Source organism: Urtica dioica, chromosome 4 (genome assembly GCF_054948205.1).
Source record: "Urtica dioica subsp. dioica isolate 48M chromosome 4, U.dioica_male_clone48M_v1_H2, whole genome shotgun sequence".
Taxonomy (NCBI): Eukaryota; Viridiplantae; Streptophyta; class Magnoliopsida; order Rosales; family Urticaceae; genus Urtica; species Urtica dioica.
This window is the reverse complement of record NC_142759.1, coordinates 7,878,254-7,898,863: the sequence shown is the minus strand read 5'-3', so window position 1 is coordinate 7,898,863 and position 20,610 is coordinate 7,878,254. Positions and strand designations below refer to the sequence as shown.

At 35.0% G+C, this 20,610-nt stretch overlaps 2 protein-coding genes and 1 long non-coding RNA gene across 3 annotated transcripts; 2 read left to right on the top strand and 1 right to left on the bottom strand.

The window, feature by feature from the left end:
- Positions 1 to 3,531: 3,531 nt before the first annotated feature.
- Positions 3,532 to 4,869, top strand: LOC149399984 (uncharacterized). Its single transcript, XM_089611171.1, has one exon. It carries the CDS (start codon positions 3,625 to 3,627, stop codon positions 4,444 to 4,446), a length of 822 nt encoding a protein of 273 aa, XP_089467297.1. The 5' UTR covers positions 3,532 to 3,624; the 3' UTR covers positions 4,447 to 4,869.
- A 4,687-nt stretch (positions 4,870 to 9,556) lies between these two features.
- Positions 9,557 to 10,331, bottom strand: LOC149399983 (uncharacterized). The gene is made up of 3 exons (XR_016296395.1): positions 10,116 to 10,331; positions 9,914 to 10,011; positions 9,557 to 9,778 (listed from the first exon to the last, which is right to left on the bottom strand). It is a non-coding gene; the product is annotated as an uncharacterized LOC149399983 (long non-coding RNA).
- A 3,524-nt stretch (positions 10,332 to 13,855) lies between these two features.
- Positions 13,856 to 16,341, top strand: LOC149399982 (peroxidase 35-like). The gene is made up of 4 exons (XM_089611543.1): positions 13,856 to 14,187; positions 14,301 to 14,501; positions 14,922 to 15,087; positions 15,692 to 16,341. The coding sequence occupies exons 1-4, from the start codon at positions 13,960 to 13,962 to the stop codon at positions 16,084 to 16,086; spliced, it is 990 nt and encodes a 329-aa protein (XP_089467669.1). The 5' UTR covers positions 13,856 to 13,959; the 3' UTR covers positions 16,087 to 16,341.
- Positions 16,342 to 20,610: the final 4,269 nt, after the last annotated feature.

Below are 20,610 nucleotides of genomic sequence, written 5' to 3'. Positions count from 1 at the left end.
CTTAAAATTTAGTGTTTATGTTTGTTTATATACACACACATTATTGATTATGTTTTTCCGTTCATAATCCCTTAACGTTGTATTGTAGATGGAAATTGATGAAAGATTTCCTTACGTGAGAAATCATCACATGACGCAAGCGTACGTGTCGTCAAGTAATAAAGTGTGCATGAGTAGGAATATCGATCTTACAAGAAACTTGTCTATTTTTTAATATAAACTAATTAGAAAATATTTATGAGTAAAAAAATGGGTTATATAGGTATATAGCCACGCTTCTATAGAGGTTTTGGTTTTAGCCAACTTTTGTTAATTTTATGTTAATAGCCACATCAATCTATTTACATCATGTTAAAAGACGTGAATGATCTCAAATAACCCCAGCCAAATTCCCGCCCATTATTTTCAGCCTATTAATTTAAATGGAAAACAAATATTCGGTCATAACTACTCAGATCCATCGCCGTCGAGAGCGAGGCCAACAGACGGTCGCTCCAATCCTCCGGCGTCGCTGAATTTCTTGCCTCGATCGTCCTCTCCGGAGATTCCGAGCGCGAGGAAGCTCTTTCGGTCCTCCATAGCCTCGGCCTCTCGGAGGCGGCGATTAGGTCGATGGCGGTCGGAAAGGAATCGGAATTCGTAATTAATGGTGGTCGACGGCGATTAGGTCGTGCCTCACGCGAATGTCGAGCGTCACTGGTTCCTCTGTTTCAAGTACGTCAGCCTCACCCCGTCAGCCTCACCCCACCACCGTCTAAAGTCTTCCCCAAGGTAATTTCCACTTCCTCACTTTTCTTCTGATTCTTTGTATAATAATCTCCTTTCAGTCTTCGTCTTAGGGCACGATTTTGATTTTCGTATCAACAGTTTTTTTTTCTTACGTATGTACCTCCATCATATCCACACAAAAAAATTCCAGCTCCACTTCTCCATGTATATTTGTTTGGAGAATTTTCTTAGTGCACTCCTAAAATTACTGGAATGTTTTATATCACGAAGATTTTATTATGATTATTTTTTTTTTTGCTAGTAATTAAACCTTCATTAGCGAAGCCGCGGCGCTATGATTTGCGTCTTCGTTTCAATCACGCGCGGGCTTTCAGGATCGAAGCTGAACCTCCGGAGAACCGACGACGCCCACGGCGATACAACTTCCACTTAATGCCCATTGTTTTGCTTGTTAGGGTTTTGATGGGTTTGCATAAACCCAACAACGATTTTTTAGATGTCGTTTTTTTGGAAAAATTAGATTTTTTTTTTATAGAAAAATTAGATCTATATATGGGTTAATGGGTCTGTATATATGCTAATAGGAAATGGCCCTTTTTTTATTTTTGCTCAATTCCATCCAGTATTGTAAATACGACGTTGATTTACAATTAATTCCAATTGTTTCATCGTAAATGCATTGTAAATACAAAGCATATTTACAGTATATTCGTGTAAATAAACTGAAAAAAATTCTGGAAATATTTTGGACGTTCTAAAATTATGAATATATGAAAGACAAAAGAATTGTAAAATTCAAAGATTTTTGCGCGGTGATCAAAATAATCCCTGAAATGAAAACAAATAATATCAATAAATGTAGAATATATTTACAGATTTTATCCATAATGAATTTCCACGAAAATAGAAACTAATTAGCTAAAGTCAACGCTGAAAATTTCCAAATACACGTTAACAATCTTTCCAAATCGGTTAGATTCAAAATTAAAAAAAAAACTGCTTAATTCAATTAGCGGGCGTAATAAATAAGGGCAAATGTGTAAAACTAATTCAATTAATAAGATGCCACGTAAGCAAGATTGCTATTTACGGGAAATTAACGAAAGGTTGGCTAAAACCAAATTGCTAGTGTTTAAGATGGCTACGTAGCCAATTATTTGTTAAGGAAATGTAAAAGGTCAGAGTTTTTTTATGGGTTTTAGGTGAAAGGAAATTAAATTGCACAAAAAGAATAAAAGCAATAAAACAAATATTTGATAAATGATATAGAGAGTGAAGGGGCGTGACTTCGTTGTGTTCTTCGGTTCGGTCAGTTCTAGTAATTCTAGCAGCGGTTACTGTTTGGGTAAACCTAGTCTAATTCCCTCTTTGAATACCCATTAATATCTCTCGAGTAGAAACATGTCTAATTGGTTGAAGAACTTACACCTCTCGACTTGGGTCATATTAAAACAAACAATTCTATTTACTATGGGAATTCAAACTACACAAACCCCATATTATTTCTATAGATAACCAGATGAGAGAACGAGTTGAGAACACTCGATTACCACCTCTTGGTGTCTAAACTTACACCTCACTACCTAGTTCGTCAAGCAAAGCAATGATATTAACCACCCCAATTTCTCTTGATCACCACAAACAAACCACATTCATGCACAAACCTAGACTAATCTATTAACCGAATCAAATTACCTATCTACATCACACCCCTCCAATGTGTTTAGCCACTCATAATTATCATTAAACAAAGCAATATAAAGATCCATTCAATAAACAACAATCAAATCCAAATCAACAAGAAATCCAAAGTCTCAATCAAGATCAATTAAAGTTATGTCAAATCAACCACACAGGATTCAAGCTAAAATGGAAAAGATAAACAAATGAAGTTCAAGCAAAATAATGAGAAAGATAAAGGGATAGAAGGATAAAATTATAGAGAAGATGTGTAGAGCAATAAGTCTTCTTCTTCTTCTTCTTCTTCTTCTTCTTCTTCTTCTTCTTCTTCTTCTTCTTCTTCTTCTTCTTCTTCTTCTTCTTCTTCTTCTTCTTCTTCTTCTTCTTCTTCTTCTTCTCTCCAAGCTCTCACTTATCTCTAGGACTTATCTCTAAAATGAAGTCTAGACTCATATGAACATAAATTCAAGTGACGTTTTATCCTTTTAACTGAAACCCCCGTAAAAACTTATAAAGTATAATACATTAAGTGAAAATTGTATATTTAATATATATATATATATATATATATATATATATATATATATATATGCTTATGGAGTTTTAGTTTTCTTTTTTTAGGATTGTGTACTGCATGCAATGTGATATAAATAAAAGAGCATATGAGTAAAAGAATAATATACATATTTATTTGAAAATTTAACCTGGTTGATCTTTTGGTCCCAAAATACTCCTGCTCTACTCACATAAAATTCTATATATGTTAAATGAGTAGAAGTGAATACAACGAGACCAGTGATAAATAAAGAAAATATATTTATATAGTCGAATGATGAGTAGCGTCGCCCCCACTCTAGGGGAAAGATAACAAATGACCCCACCATTCATACTCCGATAAAAACAACAATTATATCGAAAGCGAGACGTGCTTGTTTGCTTGCCTAATGAAAGAGCACTTCTTTCTTTTCTAATATACTCTCAAACGAGGAAAAAGCACGACATGTACTCTCATCATTTCATCTTAACCCTTTTCCCTTCTCAATTTATCTCCCCACTTACGGCCTTTCCCTTCTTCGTATTCCGAATGTTCATTATAAAAATATATATTCAAATATTTAAACCCCTCTCTCTCTCTCTCTATATCTATATATAAATAGTTAAGTGCGATCCACATATAAACCAAACTAGTACCACCACTGTCTTCTAATCCACAACATGGAGAGAAAAGAGAAACACGAAGAAGAGAGAGTCTCCAAAAACGCCTCTCCAAAGACGACGATCATAATAAACAAAAACAAGAACAGCAACAACAATATTCTGTCCAATCCAGCACCGGAAGAGTTCGCTTTCGGGTGGTCGGGCTCGGAAACGATGTGCGCCGCGGACGACGTCTTTTTCCGCGGCAAAATCCTGCCGTTCCAGCCCCGGCGGCCCGACCCCGCCACGGCCCAGCTGGCGCCGCCGAGGCCGCAGCGGGCCCGCAACCGGTTCCACGCCCACCCGAGCCCGAAGCCCCACGTGAGCAGCTTCGAGAGGGCGAGAAGCTGCAGGAGAGCAATAAAGCCAAGTTCGTCACTGTGGGACTTTTTCAAACTGGGATTGGTCCGGACACCGCCGGAGCTCGAGTCATCGCAAGAGCCGAGCAATCTCCGAAGCAACAGCCGGGCCGGCAGAGGCGTGAGTCGGAGCAGCAGCGGAAGCAACAGCGACAACACCAAAATTACTCCGACGACGAAGACGAAGCTTTTGAGCGGCTGTGCGTGCTCGGTGGACTCCGATTCGATTGTGAACAGCTTGATCGTGACCAAGTTAGAGGAGGTGTTGTTGCCGGAGAAGAAGAGAAGTGATGGTGATTGTTATTATTACTATGATTATAGTTACTATTCCAAGGACGATGATTATCGCAAGCCGAAAAAGCAGTACTCAAAAGATTATGAGGGAGTGATGAGATCAAGAAAGCAAGCGGCGTCAAATCACCGAACGTATGAGTGGCTGAAGGAGCTTTCGCGTGCGAGCCTTCCTCCGATGCATGTCTAATAATAAAAAGGCTGAAAAGTGGTGGTGGGATCGATCCGAAAGATGATTTGTTATTAGCGATTAGAAATGAGAGAACAAAATTAGAAAAGAAGCTAGAAAGAAAAGAAAAGAAAAGAAAAAGCTTTGTTCTGTTCATTGGCATGCCATGCTATGGACTTTCTGAACAATAATTATAACTCCTAGCATGCTCAATGTCCACTTTTCATTTTGTTTTAGGTTGTGAAGCATGACTTTCTTGATTTTTTTTTTGTTTTCTCTTTATTGTTTGTTTATTACGTAGTTGAGTACTCTTGATGTTAATGTATATTTTCTTATAATCTTGTACGAACGGTTGGTTGTATTTTTAATGATAAAAATGTATTATTCTGTAGAATTCATTGTAAACAATTACATGTAAAATAACTTTAAAACGTGAAATATTTATAGAGCAGAATTTATATATAAAAAAATAAGCAATGTTATTTGACACGATGTCGACTTTTGACGATCCACACATTATGTGACAAGTGGAACAATTTAAGCAATTTTTAAAGTTTATTGTTTCGTTGAGGAGTCACGACTCGTGACAAAAATCTTTACCCAACAAAAATATATAAGATGAATATGAACAAGTAAATAATACATTTATATACTATAATGTATTTGAACGAAAAGACTAACGAGTACAGCTTCTAGAACCACAGAAAAGGCGTTCTTGTAATTAAAAAAGTATACTTTCCGTCCTTTAATTTGAATGGATATGATATACTGCTGGGGAGCACTATTTTCAAAGATTTCACACTCTTACTTTGCCCTTTTTATATACAACGCGATCGTGGGATTCGTATTCGTATATGTGGATTGTGGAGCAAGAGCAAGTGTGTAGCTTTTGGATATGGATTTCGTTTTCATAGATCGATTTTGAATTTTATTTATAAGAGACTAAATTGAAAAGTAAAAACTAAAAAACTACACCCGAGCTAAGGTAAGCAAATTATTAGACCTTTTGTTAGTTGATTTGAGCTCGACTATATATTTTTTCACCTATTTTCTGACCCAAAATATTTTAAAATTCCATGGCTTCCTTTAATGTAAGCATACAACAAATCATTATACAACAAAAGTCGTTTTCGGACGACAACAAAATATAAACTCTCGGGTTGTCTTTTTTGACGCTACGCCCAAAATGATCCCAAAGCGAACAGAAATGTCATATTTTTCAGTAAATTGCCATGATATATCGGGTTATTCATTATAAATTTCATTTTATAACAAATATTTACTGATTATTAAAATATATTCATTTTCACGTTGGTAGAGACGGCGAGAGAGCGGGTGTAAATTTGGTCTTCGCTTTATTGGTGGTGATACTATTCATGTACGTAGAAAATAAAATTAAAAATAAACTAAAAAACAATTTTCGTGAGAGTCAGTAATGCGCGATGGAGATATTGTAGCAAAGCGGCTGGACGGCAGAAAATGCATAGTCACGTGATTGTGCACCACAAAAGTTTAGATTTAATTACATTAAAAAAAATTAAACAAAAAGACAGGTTATAATACACGCCAACTTTCAACTAAATGCTATAAAGTACTACATATTATAAAATCGCGGCTAATCATTTTAGCGTTTTATTACGGAATTATAATCAGTGTATTGATTACTTGTAACCAGTGTCGGATCCAAACTCGGAAGGAGGGAAGGGCCAAAACTGAAATTAGGTTGTAAAAAAAAAAAAAAAAAAAAAAAATAGCCCAATTTTTTTTTTTTTAGGGGGGGTCCAGGCCACTTGAGCCCACCACCTGGGTCCGCCCCTGCTTGTAACCATTTTTCGAGTTAACATTAATAATACTATAAGAGGGAAAATTATTAAGCTCAATTTAGCTCAAGTTGTGAACACCTTCACGCACATTAGTTTAAAGTCTTAAGTTTGAGTCTTAAATACCCAATGATATGGTTATTTGAATAGCCAAAAAATTATTGCGGGAAACAAGCAACGGGTGATATTGTCACCACTCCTATAAACTACTAATAAAAAATTTATTAGTTACAAAAGAAAGTTGAATTACAAGGTAGAAATTACGTAAGCACTCTTTCTTGAACCTATATATGATAATCTTAATAGTCGATGCCTCGGGAGCTGCTTCTTGCGGGTGATATCTTCAACGTCGCCGAAAATGTTTGACAAAATACGCGAGTTGTTGATGAACACCACGTGTGTTGAATAAATATAATGGTTGATGAAATAATAAAATGGTAAAGAACAACTATTTCTCGAAAGTTTTGATTTTATTTATAGTCTAATAAGTCCAATATTCGAGCAAATTATAGAAGATCCTATATTTTTCCGATAGAAAATAAACTTTAGTCTTGTATTTATTCTTTTAAAAGCTGCTCGATTGTATGGACATGCTGCTTGTATATCTTAGGTGTGATTGTTCGTGATTAGTACAATACAATGTGAGGCTCGTGGATATGATACCATGCCTCCGTCTTTATGATACCTTAGTTTAAGTAGCCGTCTTTACCTGAAAAACAAGTTCATTTTCATATTCGTCACTGACGATAAAGAAGATAATATTTGAATAAAGTACAATTTAAGTTTATATTGTTAGTATTACGTATAATCTCAAAGGTATTTTTCCGGATGTTTGGCTGATGAGGTATTTCATAATTGACTTCAAGATATTTGAAAAATTATATATTCATATAAAGTAATTATGCAATTTTTCTTCCCATGGAAGATTGACTTCAAAAAATTCCCTGAATCTTTGAAGATTTATTGACATTCATGTCAATAAATATTCAAACGAATTCTCAAAATTTTCAAATAAAAAATACAAAAATCTTCAAATGATTCTATGAGAATGAAAATGAACGCCACGAGGATTCAAACAACTAAAAAAAAATCAGCCACGAGAGAGAGAGAGAGAGAGAGAGAGAGAGAGAGAGAGTTAAAAACGTAAATACGCAAAATATGTAGTCATACTTTTAGATCAAATTAGACTTATTACATTTTGGTAAAAAAAATTATTGAGAATGTTATATATGTGGTATATTAGTTGTAATTCTTGACTATTGGGCCTATAGTCTACTAATAATAGGGAAATGGCCACATCTAGTAGTCATTTCAATATTTTGGACCAAAATATTGAGTTTCTTGTTTTGGACACTTTTAGTAGTTACTCATGTGAGCAAATACAATCTTGCCCTTTAGTATGATTTTTTATGTTGAAAATACCCACATTGGCCGGTTCAGGTTTTTTTAAAAAAAAAAAACTGAGTTTCACTTTCTTCTACATTCGCGCTCTCTCTCCTCCGACGGTTTCTCTCTCTAAAGCCATCACACCCACGTCTCCGAAATCGTCGGGAAATCAACAACAACAGCAACAAAACATTCTCTCAAGTATATCTCTACATTCTCCATAATTTTTTCATATATCTACGAAACCCTCTTTCTTCTCCATTGGTTTTCCGGAAACCTAAAAACCTAAATCGCAGAAAATGACGAAGCCAGTGATTGAATCGCCGGCGTCAGATGAAGAAGAGACATCGCCATTCGAGTTGAAGGTTCGAAAGAGAAAAGCAAGTATAAATGATGTACATTTCTTCACTTTGAGCGTTTGGGTAACTTTTTGATATCATGCCGAGTGAGTTTGAGTTATTATTTATGTAAACAATATTGGGTGATTATGTATGTGATTGTAGAATTCTTTGATCTACATTTTCTGTGTTTGGAAGACGTCATAGGCCATAAGGATGTAATTGTAGACATATAAAGCTATAGTCACTAGAATTGTAGATGTTTATGTCTACAATTTCATACAATTTCGACATCTACAATATATGAAATTGTTGACTTTTATGTCTAAAAGTTTTGTGAATGTAGTCATTTATATTTACAGTTCATATAATTGTAAACTTGTAATGCTCTTCGCTAGAATTCTTGTGTATTTCATATTCTTTTTTATACTATACTAACATATATATTTGCAGCGGGGATTGTGGCATGTTCGTGATCAAGGCAGTTGAGTACTTGACCCACGGCGTACACATGTCTGGTTTAGACGCATCTCTCATGAACATGTTTATACGGAAGCTCACGATTGATTTATTCCGTCATGGGGCGGTGAAACTTGCGACCGGCTACGGATATGACGACGAGTTTCTGACATCTTTGGACTAGATTTTTATGTTTACATGAACTCAATCTCAAACTATGAAGTTACTTTTAAAACTATGGTTTTGGTATGTTTTTGTTTTGTTCTGGCCGTGTCTAAAGATGTATACAGTGATGTCTACAGTTGTCGTGATTGTAGACATATATATCTACAATTTGACATTTTATGTATACAATCACAACAACTGTAGACATTAATGTCTACAATCACCACAACTGTAGACATTAATGTCTACAATCACCACAACTGTAGACATTAATGTCTACAATCACCACAACTGGTAGTTTTTGTTTTGTTATGGCCGTGTCTAAAGATGTGTACAGTGATGTCTACAGTTGTAGTCATTGTAGACATATATATCTACAATTTGAACTGATTGTAGACATTTAATGTCTACAATCACAACAATTGTAGACATAAATCTCTATAATCACCACAACTGGTAGACAATGAAGTCTATAATTTGAACAACTTCTATCATGTAATGCATTCAAGACGTAAAAAAGACATACTTCTATCATATAAGTCGTCATTCAAACTCCAAAACAGAGTAAATACACTCCAAGTTCCAAAAAGATATTAAATACACATTCAAAGGCGTACACTCAACCGTGTTAGGAGTTGATCTAAATCCTGGAGAAACTAGCCTCTCCCTTACTGCCTCATGCCCTTCCCGTGGCTCTTCAGATATTTCCAAAATCATATGAAATCTTCCGAATACTGTGGGTTCGACCCATGTACCACTGTGTTTCAAAAATATATATATTTCTGACATTCTTGCATAGGAGAAACGCATATATGATTTTGTTATTATCATGTATGAAAAAAATTAAATGTTTACAATGAGAATATTTGTAGAAATGTATATCTACAATTACACCAATGAAGTGTAATTGTCTACAACTGTCTACAATATTATTGTAATTGTAGACATACAGGTAGGCAAGAGCAAGATAGTAAGCTATATGCAGGCTTACACTTTTCCATAAGATCAGTAGAGAAATAAACGAAATTAAAATAGTTGATTTTATGTATTTAACTGCATACAACATGAGTAATTTTTTAATTAAAATAGCCGTTCACTGATCTGCTTCTTGAGCTCATCATTTTCCAGCAAAGGACATTCCATAGCCCATTCATGTTCAGCGTCTCCAGACTTGAAAATCTCCAACTATAACGAAATTCCAAAAAAAAAAATTAATAACAAGTCATGAAGTATATCAGCATTTTCTTTGATGGTCATGCTACGAATAGTCATCAATAGAGTTCAAAAACAATAATAAAAAAGATTAATAAAGAGGAATACCTTTGAAAGTGGAAACGAAAAATAGCATTGAAATTTCTCTTCTTGATATCGTGTCAACGTTACGCTTCGTTTTGCAGCCAGCAAGATAAAGTTCATAGCTGGATGAAATATGAATAACATAAATATGCAGTAAGGCTAACATAGCTGGATGAGATAAAGTTCTTCTTGATATGAATAACATAGCTGGAAAAAAAGTACTTACCTTAAGGTTATGGACACTACTAATTAAGGAATATATCGTTGGGGCATTCCTTGATCTTTCTTCTTGAGCTCATCACTCTGTTCCAGCAACAAGGGACATTTCTTAATCTGCAAAAGTCACCAGAATCCTATACAACATGTCGCCCGGGGAAAACTCGAGCCTCTTGGGAATTTCGTCGAACAGTTGGGGTGCTTTCTCGAAGAGCTTCGAGTTGTTGCACGCAGCGAGTCTTCCGGCGGGGACGGAGGGTTTTAGGGCTCCGTCGAGGTCGTTCTCGGATCGGAGCTTGGGAGATGACGGAGATAAGACGAGGAGGCCATTATGGGAGCTCGGGTTCTTCAGACCCACGGCCATGGATGCCTCTGAGCTCGACTCAACCCAGGCCCAAATCGCCGATCTCCACGCCGAGCTCGACATCGAGCGCATAGCACGAAGGAAGCTTACGAAGAAACTCAGAGACGAGCGACGCGCGAGGAAATCGGCGGAGCACGTGTGCGATGGCTTGGCGCGCGAAAATGGTAGGAATGAGGAGCGAGTTCGAGGACGAGAGGAAGATGCTGAAGATGTGCGAGGTATTGAGAGAAGCAAAGGGTTCAAATTCAGAACGAAATAGAAAAAGTCTCTGCAGGGCTTGAATGAACAAAAATAAAAATTAAAGGACAAACCGGGTATGAATTGTTTATCTCTCCTAAACTCACTACTAAAAGTGTCCAAAAACAATGAACTCAATATTTTGGTCTAAAACAATAAAATGACTACTAGATGTGGCCATTTCCCCTAATAATATAGAAAAATTGATGGGGCTTAAGCCCTATGGGCCTCAATTTTCACTGTTCCTGATTATATAGTAAACCTCTTTGTTAGTGGGTACTGGGTATATGGCTGCCAACGCACGGGAGGACACATTACTTGCATTATCTAACTATGTATTAAATTATAGTTTATTTATCAAATTTCTCAATAAAATATGGTGATATGATTGTAATTTTTTTTAAATATCGAGATTATTTTAATTGACTTGGACTATCTACCAACTTATACTTTTAATTTCATTATCGTGCAATCATACGCTAGCTTATGATGAACCTATTTTAGAAGAGAGGGTAAAGAATAAAGAACAACAATTGACTTCGCTCACATTTAAAAATGGCAACACAAATAATTATATACGTAAGAAAACGTCAAGTAATCATCCAGAGAAAGCTACAAAAGAAGAATATAAATAAATAAAGAATAATTTTTTTATTTGGAAAGTTAATAAATAAAGGATAGCTGTTTATAGTTTGTAGTTTGTACCTATATGTGACTGAATAATAACATTATAAAAAAAATCCGACTAATATTTCATTAATACTGTACTATTTTGGGCATAATGTATTTGCTTTGTTGCTGTTAAATTTTCATATTATTTTAAATAGTCAGGTAATTGTTCCATGATATCTTTACAGTAAATTTTGTATATGATTTGTATAGCATAATAAATTGTTAGTATTACTTATTTCATTATGTTTGAATTAAAACACTATTATGTATTTTTTTTTTATTAAAACACTATTCGACCAATTTTATGCATGATATATTTAAATATATAAAAAAAAATAGATGTGACTTGATTTTTTTAATAGATATAATAACATTCGAGGATACAATAAAGGATAAAATAAAAATATTCCTTCAACTTCTGTACAAGTTCACAGCTTGCCCATTGATCTTTCAAATTGATAAATATTTACCTTCAATTTTTAAGTCGTTACGCAATTGCTTCTTCCGTCTAATATATCACAGAAATTGGTCATAAAATGCTTATGTGTGACTTTAAAATGATAAAATTGTAAAATACACATTCTATTTACTACGTTGATTCAATCTCAGGTTTTAAATATCTCAAATTAAGCTTTTCCGAGCATACGAGGATGAAGACAGTAAAGACGATAGGTGTAAATTACAAAGGGATTTATTCTAGACGATTCATGTGCTTCGATATTCTAGACGATTTTGAAGTTGATTTTGCAAACGTAAACATAAATGGTTAAAGTATCGTGTATAACAAAGGGATATCCCGGCCCTTGTCCGGGATACATTTTCAAACATTTAACGAGGAAAGGTGTGCTCTTTTTCCTCGCCGTCGCACCTTTTTAGGGGTCGGTGAGGTTTTTTAGGAAGCCCATTTTTAATTTCACATTCTTCTTTATTGTTTTTTTCTACCCATTTTTAATTATTTAACAACATTCATATTTTTCATTTCTACCCACTTATTCAAAATCTTTTCACTTTAATCCTTTCATTTTATTTCTTAAATTCTTTTTTTCAATTTTTTTTTTTAATGCCTAACGGGATCTGCGGATCCCGTTAGACATTAACCGCCTCCGTCCCGTTATATAACGGGACGGGACTCCCGTTCGGCGAATTAACGGGAGTCCAGGCGGGGGCGGGACGGGAGGCGCGGTAACTCCCGGTAAGCCACGTTTAGGTGTAATTAATAACATAAATCTTGTATTTGCTGTATTTTATATTCACCTTCTCTTCCGATAATGTAAATTTGGGTTTCCAATGATAACAAACATTTTACCATTTATTTACATGTTTTGTTTGAGTACTGCATTATAATTTTGCTTTCTCAATCTTTGAATTTGGCCAGCTTTTAGCATGGTGTATTTCAGTTTTTTCATATCGCTTGGAGTCTCGTTTCAATATCCCCCCACAAAATCATTTCCTAGTTTTAGATGGATAAATATTTGGCGAGCATTAGTTTAATTATTATTTGATCATCATTTAATATACTTTCTTTATCTCGTTAATTATTGTCTTTGAGATAAGATAATATTTGTTGAGCTGAGTGTCGAATTAATTGGAACATTAAAATATTCGGGAAAGGCATGGATTGATGTGAATTTGCTTGCAATGCAAAGCTTGGTTCTCTCTCTAAGGTTAGATATTTTCCTTTAATAGTTTTCTTCTTATCGTAAAGAGGCTGGGCTTGGTCCAGGATCATATTCCCTATTAGATAAATGTGCTCTCTCGCAGTTAATAAGATTCGATTACAAATTTAGTTTTTAAAACCAACATGCAATTAATTTTCCGTTTAATTTCCTGTGCCCAACATGCTCATTAAATCAACGCCACCATTCTCAAATCTCTACAATGTCGTGTCACGTTCGTTGCAAAATAAAAAAATAATTGGCCGCAAAAGAAATGTCTAATAACATCAAATTGACCACTTCGTAAACACACAAACGTTGACTCTATAAAAACAAAAACTCATACATATATCTAACCTTAGAAACCCCAAGGAAGCAGCCTAAAACGTGCTTGCTACTTTTCAATGATATGTGCAATGCATCAGACGAGTTTCAATCTTTTTTGTTACTTTGGGGACTAGTACATTCTTGGATCAAAATTTTCCCTTCAAATAGACCCATATATATATTTTTTATTTCTATTTATATATTTGTATAATTAAGGTTGGATTTTTTGTAAACGACGAGCTGAGCATAAATCAATAGGACGAAGGCGGCGACTAATAACACAGCCAAAACAAAACGCCACGCATTAAGTTTCATGCTTAAAAAATAATAAACGCGACTTTTAAACAAGCTTCTCGACTTTTTCTCACAGTTACTTGATGCTGTGTGTCTTTCATACATGGTATTATTATATAGTAAGATTCCAATCCCATCTGGCACATGAAATCCCCATTCGTTATGTCTCACACACACTCTCTCTCTCTCTCTCTCTCTCTTTTCTATGCACCTATAAATATATTCCCTCTCCTTCATCTTCAATCACACAACCCACATCTGGTATACTCACATATATTCCCTTTCCCTACTAAACATAACAAAAAATGGGTCGTAGTGTGGATGGGCTTGCCGTGTTGTTCTTGACCCTCAGTTTGACGTGCATGTGGGTTTTCCCGAGCCCAGCCTCGGCTGCTCTGAGCACAAACTTCTACGCCAATTCGTGCCCTGACGTGGAAAAAATCGTGAAAAACGCCGTCAACAAGAAAGTCCAGCAAACCTTCGTCACCATCCCAGCCACTCTCCGTCTCTTCTTCCACGACTGCGCTGTCACGGTAACTTTAACAAAACTAACTAACACCTCTCGCATATATATCGTCGATCATGATGAATGAATAATCCTATATATTGATCGTTGGTGACGTGGCGTGATCTATCTATATGTCAGGGCTGTGACGCTTCGGTCCTGGTGGCTTCGACGGGGAGCAACAAGGCGGAGAAGGACCACCCGGACAACCTGTCGCTGGCCGGAGATGGGTTCGACACCGTGATTCAGGCCAAGAAGGCCCTCGATGCCAATGCCAAGTGCAGGAACAAAGTCTCCTGCGCCGATATCCTCGCCTTGGCCACCCGTGACGTCATCGTCGCTGTATGTATATGCTATACTATATACGACTTTTTTTTTTTTTTTTTAATAAATGATTCCCCTCTTGATATCAGAGTCGCGTCAAATTAAATATTATTTATCTGTTTGCCGCGTCTTCCTCGTTAACTTCTAGTTCTTCTAGGTGTACAAAAAACCGGAAAAATATGGAACCACTGATTTTTTTTAAACCGGTCTGGTTTAAAATTAACTAATTTTTTGTCTAATCAGGTCGGGTCCGGTCTTTTTGGATCGGTCTAAAACAGTATGGTCCGGTTTAAAAATTGTAGACTATTGTTTAGACGTACTAAGTTGTAAAACCGTAACATTTCAATGGTGTGTAAAATAATTGTGAGGTTTTTTTTTTTTTTTTTTGCTCTCTTTTTTAACTAGTCATTTATGTTTTTTTATTTGTTATAATTACAGGCTGGTGGGCCAAACTACAAGGTAGAGTTGGGAAGATTTGATGGGAAGACTTCAACAGCATCGAGTGTTGAAGGGAAACTTCCAAAGCCGAGCTTCAAGCTCGACCAGCTTAACAATGTTTTCCAAAAACTCGGCCTAAACCAGAATGACATGATTGCTCTCTCAGGTACCATATATAATTAATATCCTATGAGTTATTAGTTATACCACCGTTTTCACGTAAAAATGTACCCAAATCATATCCATTTTGACATTATTTCCGTGGTTTGAGATTTTGAGTCCAATCCCATCTCACTTTTTTTTTTTTTTTTTCCCTCGCAACACCAACCAATAAGGCAGTTTGTTTTTTCTGCTCTGATTAATTTTGAGTAACTTGCCATATAATTTGGTAAGAATGTGATGCAATTATTGCTAGTTGTTGAATATTCTATCATTAAATAATTAACTCAACTTAAATACCATAAAAAGAGAAAAGTCTTCATTTTATTTTTGTCTCGACAACTTTAACTCCATCACACGTGAGACGTGACCATTCCATACTATTTCTTTTTTTGTCACATATTATTTTCTTTTTATTAGTCTTTGAGCACAACTAGCTAACTAACTATTCTTTCAAAATACACACGTTATTACACGGTCAAGTTATTACTTAAAATTTCAAGAATACCAAAAACAGTCATTGCAGTAAAATCCATCCACGGCTAGCTCATATGAACTTCTCAAACAGTAAAAAAAAAATATAATTTTTTTTTTTTTTTTAAATTTCGCAGGCGCGCACACAGTCGGGTTCTCTCACTGCAACCACGTTGCCGGCCGGATCAAGAAGGGAAGCGTTGACCCCACGTTGAACAAGGGATACGCCCAGCAGCTCCAAGGCATGTGCCCGGTCAACGTTGACCCGAGGATCGCGATCAACATGGACCCGAACACCCCGAGGGCTTTCGACAACGTGTACTTCAAGAACCTCCAGCAGAGAAAGGGTCTCTTCACTTCCGACCAAGACCTTTGGGAGAACCCTAAGTCGAAGGGCATCGTCAACAACTGGGCCCAAAACGCCGGTAACTTTAACGCTGCCTTTGTCACCGCCATGACTAAGTTGGGACGGTTCGGAGTCAAGACCTCCACGACCGGGAATATTCGCCGCGACTGTGGCGCCTTTAACTGATCGGAACTTTCTATTAGACCTCAAGGCGGGCCTTAATATTTAAGACGTGAATTATTTTTATCTGAGAAGGAAATGTGAGAGAGAAAGAGAGAGAGTTGAGAAAGAGGTCAAATGTGATACTCAGCTCACTAGCTACTCTCTAGTTCTATTGTATTATTTGATAATATGTTCATTTGTTTTTGTGGATTTCTTTGTATAATGAATAACGAAGGGGATGTGATTGGTATATGGCCAATTGTCAGTACCCTTTTCGGATTTGGAGTCTTATGTTTTTAACAAAAGTTTATCAGAGTTTCAATTTCGGCTACCATAATATTCCGTATATTAGTTAAATTTTTACGAGTTAATTACTTGACAAAACAGACATAATAAATAATAAAAGTATATACTATCGTATAATTCCATTGGCGAGTCAATGTGTCAAATATAAGGTGTTAACCAAGGCAGCTGATCTGGCTCTTTGCCAGCTCAATCAATGTATAGATTAGTTAATTAGTCTCTGTTTAGTTCTTTTTAATTGGGTAATTAGTATAGAGATCTGCGGCATTTCTGTAGTAGTGGTTCACTGTTAATTAGTTAGGAGTTTGTGATGTCTAAAGCTAGCTGTATAAGTACTACTAATAATTAAAGTCTCGTCTTCAATGAAGATTTCGTTGATTATCTTTATCCCTCAATCACAAACACTGTCATAATTAGGTTATATAATTCTTTGTTCATAATTAGTTACAGGAAAAAAAAAATGAATATAAAAGATAAGATATAATTGGATAAAATTTTGGTCAGGAAAAAATCTCCATGTGAATATGACAATATCTAATCAGGTACAGAATAATATAGAGAAAGCGCAATGTTATGTCGTCATTTTCCATACGAGAAAAACGATACCTCAAGAGCCAAACAACTAGCTCTCTAACCCATGTCTATGAGAGCCACTTTATTGAGAACCAACTCTTTGATAGCCAAACCTCTTTGAGAGCCACATTCTTGAGACGGCTCTTCCGTGAGCCCTGCTCGGCGGCTCTCCCATGACCTTCCTAATTTATAGAACAATTAATCTAATTTGTGTTGACATTCTTAATTTATAGTGCATTATTATTAGTTTGTTTTAGGATCCATATTTATTGCAGTAGTACTTAATAGTTATCCCTTTAAATCTTATCTTTCCTACTACCTTATAATTAATATGCGTTTCTCTCTTTTGGAGTGTGTGAATCACAAACTAATATATAACATATCATTAAAACAAAACTGTACAAACAATATAATCCTATCTTAAAACCGTACGTATTTTATTAAATAAACAAAGAATACTACATTATTAAAAATGGTCAATATTTACTGGTTATAGGTTTTAATATATGTTGTTACGATGAATTGACTGTTTTTGTATTTTAGCAAAACTGTCTCAACATGTTTTAAGAGGTATTAGAGCATTTAGTTGTGACATGTGCTGTTTGGCAAAGATCGTGAAAAATTAGATTCTCTAGATATTATGCGCAAATCTATTATTTAGTTTGATTCGCTTCCGATTTTATCTCAACTGAATCAAAACTTGGCGATCAAATTGGAAAACCCTAGCAATGCGTCAATTGCTAAGTTTCGACTCTTATAAAAGAGAAAGTCTGCCCTTATGAGTCTTTTTACGCACTTAGAGTTTTTGTGAGAGTTCTTGAATGAAAACACTTTGTTATTTGTGTGGTTTAATTCTCTCTTGTTCCTTATTGCCGTTGTTCGTGCAATTGACAGAGTTGAATTTCGTAATCGTGGTATTGTAGATCATGTACTCTTATAAACGTTGATCAACCACTTGATGAGTGTGTTGAGAGTGAAAATGAGGGGACTCGATCTCAGGGGGAGCCTGAGTTAAAATTCACTGGAGTAATTTTAAAATAGGGCATCTGAAATGTGATCATTCAGATTGGACCGATTACAGGTGATTCTTCCGTTCCTATTTCTAATTTACAACTTTAAAACTAAAATGTAACATATTATTAAGATGTTATTAAAAAAAAATACATAAATTTGATAAATAAATATGTGTTTAATTATTATATGATATTTTTATATCATATAAGAAAAACACATAATAATACTAATGAAAAAAGTAACAACATGATTTTAAGTTTTCTATTTGGAATAGAATAACGTTATTGGATAAAGTTGCAACTTTCTCCACAAATCTTAACGTTTTCGTGCCATACAGGCTAACCAACAAAATTGATTAAGACCGTAGTACAATAATTAGAGAAGTCCTGGAATTGTTTAAATAGAAAAGTCCAAGATAAATTTAAAAATAAAATTAAAGTCCAAGATAAATGCCATACGTAACCTCCAACGTTCTAATTCAAAATAATTCAATCATGGCTTGATTTAGTTAGTTGTCAAAAAGAGCGACAGTTTATCGCGTTCTTTGTACCTATGCATCTTATCTTTTCAAAAAGACCTAAAATAACCCAAGAATTAGGCTTCGAACACATGCACACAGTCTTATTTTGTTTTTATATACAATTGATTGGAAGCAGCCATGGTTTTTGACAATTATTCTTGATTCGCCAGCCATTACGGAACACGCTCCATAAATATTTTGTCCGAACGAACGTTAAATTCAATAATGCAACAAACAATTAAGTGTTTCTTGGTAGTTTCCGATCCTTGATTATATATGTGCATGTTATGTTTTAGAATCTAATCTCAGTTTACAGATCGATGCAAAAAAAAAAATAATAAATTAGAAGGCTGGATTAATTTTCAGAAACAAGCCAGGAATATTTGCTAATTAACTGATACCAATGCCAAGGCCAGCTAATGCATATATAGATTCTAGACCAGAAGAGTGTATATAAGTTTCATTTTAATCTTATTACCTAGTTTTTTTAAGAGATGCTATAATTTAGTATAAGGGATTGTAAATCTGATAAAGAGCGCGCGAAAGGAAAGAAAAACAAAATGACCACTAATAATTAAAAAAAAAAAAAAAAAATCTGTGAAATCAAATAGAAATAATATTTTCCACAATTGACAAGATGTGTCATTGTAGAGACAGCTAGCTTTCAGAGTCAATACTTTTCTTCCTATTTTTTTAAATTTCACACTAAATTATTTTTTAAATAACTACTTTACAAAAAGAATTCATAACATTAAAGTCGTAGTTTAAGCTTGATCTAAATACCTTTATGATTTTTAAAAAGTAGAGGACAATAATATATAGAAAATAAAAATGCAAAATAATATTGATCAAGTGGTAAATCAAGTAGGGTAGTGTGAGTACCTCCACATACCAATATAAGGCTGAAGGTTCGAGCCACACTTAAAAAGACAAAAGTTTTCCATAAAAATATCTAAATTTTTTAAATTAATGAATCTTAAAATTAACACTTCTTAGGGGGAGGTGTTCAAACTGATAGAGAATCAATGCGAAAAAACACAAAAATTCCAAAACATAAACAGACAATTGGATCAAACACAAAACAAAGAAAAACTTGCGCAAGAAGTTATCTACGGGTTTGGGCGCCAAGAAGGCAAGAACACAAAAACATGTATTTATATTTGGTTCAGGTCAAAACGATCCACCAACTTCAAGTAGATTCAAGATTCTCAAAACCGGATCTCAAACCAACAAATCTTGAACTAGATTCTCAAACCCTCGCCGCTCGGTTTCTTTCGGTCTTTCCCTTAGATCAAGACCATGTTCTTGATCTTACAACACTCAAACTGATCCTGATCTATCTCTCACACTTCTCTTTTAAAGTAGAAGTCAAATGGAATGAGAATGAAACTAAAATTTGAGATGTGTTTATATACACACACACATACTTTGTGCAAGGATAATAATTCTAGCTAACTTGGCTTAGATAAAGCTAAAGGGGATTGATGATGAGACATAGCTTCTCACGCAAAAACAAAAGTACCATTCCCTGCTAATTACAATCATTCAAACCAATCTTATCACATATACATGAGGAAAAAAAAATTGAATTGTTGTATTTGAGCTAAGTGTAAAGATGGTATTAAAGCAATCTTAACTATGCACGCAAGGTCATCGTTTAGTTTACCCAATAAACAAGAAAATTATGTAAAGATTATAAAAGCTCACGACCATATCAGAGACCCTCAAGATCATTATATGAACATATATCTTACATGTCCAGCAGATGGAATAATTTGCTACATTACAAATATGGCCTGAGATAAATTTTTGATCAATCGGCATGGTATCAAGGCAAAGAAATTATAATGATAATAATAATAATAATAATAATAATAATAATAATAATAATAATAAAACTAAGCGCGCTCATCAACATGTAATTACCTTGATCACGTAAGATGTGAAGATGGGCCGAGGTCGAGGGGTGTACGGGCCTAGCCCGCCGAAAGCTCAAGCGCTAGTTCGGACTTGGAACCCTTCGGGAATTGGTCTCTTTGATCGTCGGTTGAAAAACATAGGACTCGACATTTTCTAGTGTCGGGATTTCGCACCACCAAAATAAATTCAACTATGTTTTGAACATCTACTTGGGGAGA

Bases quoted from the DNA above. Each gene is read 5' to 3' on its own strand.
- LOC149399984 (XM_089611171.1), top strand. From the start codon at position 3,625: ATGGAGAGAAAAGAGAAACACGAAGAAGAGAGAGTCTCCAAAAACGCC.
- LOC149399982 (XM_089611543.1), top strand. From the start codon at position 13,960: ATGGGTCGTAGTGTGGATGGGCTTGCCGTGTTGTTCTTGACCCTCAGT. The intron at 14,188-14,300 runs GTAACTTTAACA...TCTATATGTCAG, and splicing joins TCCACGACTGCGCTGTCACG to GGCTGTGACGCTTCGGTCCT. The intron at 14,502-14,921 runs GTATGTATATGC...TTATAATTACAG, and splicing joins CCCGTGACGTCATCGTCGCT to GCTGGTGGGCCAAACTACAA.